The sequence below is a fragment of the Babylonia areolata genome, chromosome 23 (genome assembly GCF_041734735.1).
Source record: "Babylonia areolata isolate BAREFJ2019XMU chromosome 23, ASM4173473v1, whole genome shotgun sequence".
Taxonomy (NCBI): Eukaryota; Metazoa; Mollusca; class Gastropoda; order Neogastropoda; family Buccinidae; genus Babylonia; species Babylonia areolata.
In genome coordinates, this window is record NC_134898.1 from 31,727,436 (window position 1) to 31,734,935 (window position 7,500).

General features: G+C 41.7%; 1 protein-coding gene across 2 annotated transcripts in view; it reads right to left on the reverse strand.

Annotated features, from left to right (window-relative positions):
* Nucleotides 1–454: 454 nt before the first annotated feature.
* LOC143298005 (uncharacterized) overlaps nucleotides 455–7,500 on the reverse strand; it is a 21,456-nt gene continuing 14,410 nt past the window's right edge. For both annotated transcript variants that reach the window (XM_076610649.1, XM_076610650.1), the window contains exons 2-4: nucleotides 5,363–5,543; nucleotides 4,346–4,768; nucleotides 455–1,966 (exon numbers count right to left, since the gene is read on the reverse strand). In XM_076610649.1, coding sequence (XP_076466764.1) covers nucleotides 1,357–1,966; nucleotides 4,346–4,768; nucleotides 5,363–5,535 — 1,206 coding nt within the window. In that variant the 5' untranslated portion in view covers nucleotides 5,536–5,543 and the 3' untranslated portion in view covers nucleotides 455–1,356. The remainder of the gene's footprint in view (nucleotides 1,967–4,345; nucleotides 4,769–5,362; nucleotides 5,544–7,500) is intronic.

Genomic DNA, 7,500 nt, shown 5'->3' on the forward strand with positions numbered 1-7,500 from the left:
TGGATGAATCAGTGATAAAAAGTAGTGGGTACCAGAAAACATCGACAGAATAAAAAAAAAAATAAAAAAATAAAAACAAGAGAGGCAAGGCCTTCAAGACTCACTTGTGATACACTTTTAAAAAAATCCAAGCTTTTTATGTATTGAGTATAATTTCAAAATGTAATGTTTAAGATGAGAAAGATCAGTTTAAAGCAAATTAACTCCCCTAGTATTACAGAGTAATTTCCCTTTTTTACTATCTGCACCAAAACGTTTGCAAAATAAATAAAACTTCCATGCTTAGCAAAAGAAGTTCCTGTTTGAACAAAAAATGATAATAATGACTGCTCTAGCTGTTGGGTCAGAATATCAGATCAAAGTACCAAGTTTAGAGAATACAAAAAATATAAATATAACAGTAAATGCAGTTTGCATATAATTAGGCTTCATTTTTTGTTTTGTTTTGTTTTTTGTTTTTTTTTGTTGCCATCCCAGAGGTGCAATATTGTTTTAAACAAGATGACTGGAAAGAACTGAATTTTTCCTATTTTTATGCCAAATTTGGTGTCAACTGACAAAGTAGTTGCAGAGAAAATGCCATTGTCAAAGTTTACCACGGACACACACACACACACACACACACACAGACAACCGAACACCGGGTTAAAACATAGACTCATTTTGTTTACACAAGTGAGTTAAAAAAACGACAACACAATATATTTTTATGGACGATATAAGAAATATGCAGTTAAAACAAACAAACAAACAAAAACACCCCACACATTACAAAATTATGCTGAAAGACAATACACAGCGCAACACCATCAATTCCCAACGGGAAAACATCAAAATAAAGCACTGATACTTTATATATCTTTATAATGCTTGGAAAGGAAATTTGATAGAAAAAAGAATCATAGAATCTGAACAACCAAAAAACTCAAATCTGATATTTTCACCCATTGTCACATTCACAGCGTGTTGCGTGGAATTTATTTACTCCAGCGACTTATCCATGATTTTCGCGTGCGGCGTCACATATGGATAAAATAAGAAATATGCAGTTAAAACAAAGAAATAAACACCCCCACACATCACAAAATAATGCTGAAAAACAATACACAGCACAACACCACACAATACATCATAAATAAGACCACACCACAGTACAGCATGGCAACCGTAACAACACAACACAACACAACGGTACGCAACACAACACGGCGCAACGCAAAGCTACACAACGCAACACAACGCAACGCAGCACATCATACCACACACACAGCAACACCCACCACTCCCCACCCCCACCCCCACGCCCCAACACCCTCCAAACAGTCCGTCCCCCATGCCCCACCCATCACAACCACCTCAAGTCAGCGTCTGTGGCACCAGAAAGCTCTGGAACTCCCTGGCCCTCCTGCTGCTGACCCCAGCCTCCCCAACGCCGTCACAGGACTGCAGGAACCTCTTCACCCTCCCGTCCAGCCTCTCCCGCTCTCGGCGCAAGGCCAACAAGAACTTCACCCGGTTGGAGTTCAGAGCGTCCCCCCCACCGGACTCCGCACCCGACTTCCCCCCCACCCCCATCTCCTCCATCAGCTGCCTCCGGGACCTCGTGCTCTCCGTCTTCTTCTGCTGCTGAGGTCCTCCACAGAACATGGCCCCGCTGTCGTCCTTGTGGACGTCCTCGTCAAGTCCTGAAGAGGACACGCTCATGAGGCTGGTCGCTGGTGGGATGGCGGATTTCGTTCTTCTGGGACGAGGTCTGGAGGGCTTCTCGCTTTGAGGTCTTCGCGACGGGATGGAGGTGGATGGGGAGGAAGAGGCGGAGGAGGAGTTGGCAAGGGAGGGATGGTTGGAGGGGTGGGCGCTGGCGGCTCGGCGCCTTCGTGGATTGACGTCCGAGGGTTGGTGGACCTTGGTGAACCAGGAGGAGGGGATGGCGCTCATGTCCAGGTTGTTGAGGACCAGCTGCTGCCTGGATTGCGGAGGGGTGTGGGTGGTGTGTGGGAGGGGAGAGAAATACAGAACATAATTTTATTCCATAAGGCCAGAGCCCCATTTGAAGGGGTGTGAACATGAATCATATTTTGAAAAGCATAATTGTTATCCATGATACAGCATCCCAGGAAGAGAGGAATACAAATGTCATGTATTCAGCTGTCTGCACGTTCATGTTTTTGAGTAGAAATGTCACATTCCGGCTCACTGTCCGTGTGTCTGTCTTTGAAAAAGAAATGTTGTGACAAATATACCCGTCTGTCTGCTTACGAGCATCCGCCTCCGTGTATATCTACCTGTATGTATGACAAGGAAAGTGGAAGAATGGTTAGGACGCTTATCTGCCAATGCTGTGTCCGTGAGTGTCTGCGTTCGAATACCGGTCACACACTTTACCCCAAGTCTGTCTGGAAAATCACACTGAGCGTCCAGTTAGTCGGAAGAGACGCGTACTGATTAAGAACCCATGGCAACGAGGTAACTGTCCTGTGGCAAAAATTTGTAGTTAAAAAAAAAAGAAAAGAAAGAAAGAAAGAAAAGAATCCACATCTCTGTGTATGTTTGTGTGTGTGTGTGTGTGTGTGTGTGTGTGTGTGTGTGTGTGTGTGTGTGTGTGTGTGTGTGTGTGTGTGTGTGTGTACTCGTGTGCGTGTGTGTGCACCCAAAGCCTGAATAGCGCGTTAGGCTATGCTGCTGGTCAGGCATCTGCCTAGAAGGTGCAGCGTATATGAATATATCTGAACGTAGTGACGCATACTTTAGAAACTAAAAATGAAACTGAAACTGAAACTGAGAGACTATTTATCAAATCTCGTTCTAACTGGCTCTCTGATGGCCTGTCCAGTCTGGATAGTGGCCCGATAATCGACAAATCCAGTCCAGATAATGTAAACTGATCTAAGTCAATAATTCAAAGGCAATAATTCAGTCAATCCATTAATCATTCAATAAATCTATGTGTCTGCCTGTGTTTCTCCCAACTCCGGATTCCTTATATGTGCCTATTTTTGTGGGGGTGGTGGTCTTTGTCCGATAATCGACAAATCCAGTCCAGATAATGTAAACTGATCTAAGTCAATAATTCAAAGGCAATAATTCAGTCAATCAATTAATCACTCAATAAATCTATGTGTCTGCCTGTGTTTGCCCCAACTCCGGTTTTCCTTATATGTGCCTATTTTTGGGGTTTTTTTTCTTTGTCTGTGCCTTGTTATTGTGTAGCAAAAACTGGACAAAAACTAAGTAGATTTTTTTTTAAAGCAATATACATCGTTATCGCGTAGGAGGAAATCAAAGAACACCACAAGAAGTAAACAAACAAACAATGAACCTTGAAACTGAAAAAAGATAAAGTAGGAAAAAAATTAAAAATTAAACATTTTACCTTGTTATCACGTAGCAAGAGATTAAACAAAGACAAAAAGTAAACAAACAGAATATCCTGTTAGCAACTAGCAAGAACCTAAACAAAGACAAAAGAAGTAATCAAATAAACAGTGTACATTATTATCGCGTAGCAAGAACCTAAACAAAGACAAAAGAAGTAATCAGATAAACAATGTACATTTTTATCGCGTAGCAAGAACTTAAACAAAGACAAAAGAAGTAATCAGATAAACAATGTACATTTTTATCGCGTAGCAAGAACTTAAACAAAGACAAAAGAAGTAATCAGATAAACAATGTACATTGTTATCGCGTAGCAAGAACTTAAACAAAGACAAAAGAAGTAATCAGATAAACAATGTACATTGTTATCGCGTAGCAAGAACTTAAACAAAGACAAAAAGAAGTAATCAGATAAACAATGTACATTTTTATCGCGTAGCAAGAACTTAAACAAAGACAAAAGAAGTAATCAGATAAACAATGTACATTGTTATCGTGTAGCAAGAACTTAAACAAAGACAAAAGAAGTAATCAGGTAAACAATGTACATTGTTATCGCGTAGCAAGAACTTAAACAAAGACAAAAGAAGTCATCAGATAAACAGTGTACATTGTTATCGCGTAGAAAGAACTTAAACAAAGACAAAACAAGTAATCAGATAAACAGCATACATTGTTATCGCGTGGCCAGAAATGAGACAAAGAAAAAAGAAGCAGATAAACAAACAATGTATTTTGTCATCGCGTAGCAAGATATTATACAAGGTAGATTAAAAAAATTAAAAAAAGCAATGTACCATGTTATCGTATGGCAAAAAAAAAAAAAAAAAAAAAAAGACAAAAGAAGTAGACAAACAAATCATGTACCTCGTCATCGCGTTAGCAAGCAATTCAAACAAAGACAACAGAAGTAAACAAACGAACAAACAAACGAACGAACAAACAAACAAACAAACAAACAATGTACCTTGTCACTCTCTTCACGTCCATCTTCGTGGAACCAGAAGAAGCAGAAGAAGGACCCTTGTTCCCAATCCCCACCTCCTTCTCCCTGCTGCTCGGGTCACCCCACGCCACCCCGACTCTCTTGACTGGGGTGATCTTCCGCCACCGTTTCCTTATCTCTTCGTCGCTGGAATCATCTACGTCATCGTCGTCGTCGTTGTTGTTGTCATTATTGCTGACGTGGTTGGGGTTCTGCTGTGGGACGTGAACGTCCAGCTTGACAAAGGCTGGAGGAGGCTTCAGACGTCGGTAGAAGGTGGTGGTGGTGGTGGTGGTGGTGGTGTTCGTGTTGGTGGTGGTGGTGGTGGTTGTGGTCATAGGGTGGAAAGAGGAACTGGAGGTGGTTTTGGTGACGTTCATATTCATAAGTGTTTTTCGTAACGATCTGAAAAGAGAAAGAGAGAACTTAGAAATTAAAAAAAAAGAAAAAAAAGAAAAGGAAGGAGATACAAAGTGTGTGTGTGTTTGACACAAACAAACATGAAACAAAAAGCCAGTAATACATCTGGTGCGGATTTAACATGTGATGAGAAGAAAAATTTCTCTGATGTTTACTTGTGTCAAAAAACAAAACAAACAAAAAACCCCACAAAAGAACAACAAATTGAGAGCTACAAAATGCCACCCATCATGAACTCTCTCTCTCTATCTATCTATCTGTCTATCTATCTATCTCTCTGTCTTCTATCTATTCTATTCTATCTATATTTCTATTTCTCTTTCTATTCTACCTATCTATCTATCTATTCTATTTATCTATCTATCTATCTGTCTGTCTGTCTGTCTGTCTGTGGGTATGTCTGACTGTCTGTGTGTATATGCATGTCTATTTCTCCATTTATTCATTTTGTGTATGTATGTATGTGACCCTGTGTCAGATAGATAGATAGACAGACAGACAGACAGACAGACACCACACCTGCCTATGTTATCCACGCATTCATGCATCTTCATCCCTACATTATCAAATCAATCTCACCGGATTTCGTTGTCGCGGTTGATGACCTGGCGATGACATCGTCGGGCCAGAAGGTCAAGGTCACTGTTCAAGGCCTCGGACAGCTTCTCGTTCTCCAAGTACACGTCGCTGTGGTCAATGCGGACCTTCTTCTCTTCAGCCACCCGCTTTCGGGGGTCCTCCGGGAACGCCATGGTCACTCCTGATGGGGGAAAAAAAAAAGAATGATGAATGATATGGATGCATACATAACGGAGGAAGGTATTTGTATTTGTATTTGTATTTCTTTTTATCACAACAGATTTCTCTGTGTGAAATTCGGGCTGCTCTCCCCAGGGAGAGCGCGTCGCTATACTACAGCGCCACCCATTTTTTTTTGTTTTTTTGTTTTGTTTGTTTTTTGTTTGTTTTTTTTCCTGCATGCAGTTTTATTTGTTTTTCCTATCGATGTGGATTTTTCTACAGAATTTTGCCAGGAACAACCCTTTTGTTGCCGTGGGTTTTTTTAAGTACGCTAAGTGCATGCTGCAGACGGGACCTCGGTTTATTGTCTCATCCGAATGACTAGCGTCCAGACCACCACTCACGGTCTAGTGGAGGGGGAGAAAATATCGGCGGCTGAACCGTGATTCGAACCAGCGCGCTCAGATTCTCTCGCTTCCTAGGCGGACGCGTTACCTCTAGGCCATCACTCCACATATATGGCAGAATGGTTTCGACGCTCAGCTGCCAGTACAGAGAGTCCGTACGTGAGAGGAGTGGGTTCGAACATCGCTCTCGCCCTGTCTCGCAAGTTTGACTGGAAAATCACCCCCAGCATGGCGGAGTATGGCTACCTACGTGGCGGGTAAATACGGTCATACACGTCAAAGCCAACTCGTGTACATACGAGTGAACGTGGAAGTTGCAGCCCACGAACGAAGAAGAAGAATAAGACTGGAAAACCAAAGTGAGCGGAGCGGCTAGACTTTCGGATGAGACAATAAACTGAGGTCATGTGTGCAGCACGCATCGGAAAAGAACCCACGGCAACAAGTGTTGTTCTCTGGCATGCTTTCATATCTGTGAAACTGCATGTTTGGTGCATATCTGTTATGCATGTGTGGTTGTATGTGTGAATGTGTGTCTTCATGTTTTACATTTATTTGCTTATTTATCATCATTGTTGTCTTATTTGTTTATTATTATTATTATTTATTACTATTATTATTATTATTATTATTATTATTACTACCTTTTTATATTATAATTATTATTTATTTATTTATTTATGTAAGCTTATCTCTTATTTATTCACCTTTTTTTCTTCTTTTTTTTCTTTTTCTCAAGGCCTGACTAAGCGCGTTGGGTTGTGCTGCTGGTCAGGCATCTGCTTGGCAGATGTGGTGTAGCGTATATGGATTTGTCCGAACGCAGTGACGCCTCCTTGAGCTACTGAAACTGAAACTGAAACTCTCTGGCAAAATCATGTTGAAAAGAAACCCACACTGATTGGTACACATATATGTAAGCATGCACTCAATCCCTGAACTAAGCGCGTTGGGTTTTGCTGCTCTCAGGCATCTGCCTAGCAGATGTGGTGCAGTGCATGTGGATTTGTCCGAACGCAGTGACGCCTCCTTGAGAAACTGAAAACGATGGATATTTATACAGCGCCTATCCTTGTATCGGAGACCAAGCTTTAAGAGCTTTACAAACACGGGGGTCATTAATTTGCACAACAGGCTGCCTACCTCGGTAGAGCCCGGGCTAACAGCTGTCTTTGGATGCTCATCATTTGTTTCCTGTGTCATTCAGTCAGTTTGGTTACTTCTCTCATCTCACTCAAACATTGTAACCTTAATCTTCCGTTATCTCTGTGTTCGCTCGGCTCAAAAGTTTTTTCAGCTCCGCGTTTTGTTATCTTAAGTCACGCACGCATACACACTCAGATAATAATGTAACATTTTACGTGTATGACCGTTTTGTATATTTACCCAGCCATGTTAGGCAGCCACACTCCGTTTTCGCGAGTGTGCATGCAGGGGTATGTTCTTGTTTCCATAACCCACCGAATGTTGACACTGATTACTTGATCCTTAACGTGCGTATTTGATCTTCTGCTTGCGTATACGCACGAAGGGGGTTCAGAGGGTGTGGGTTCGAATCCCGCTCTCGCC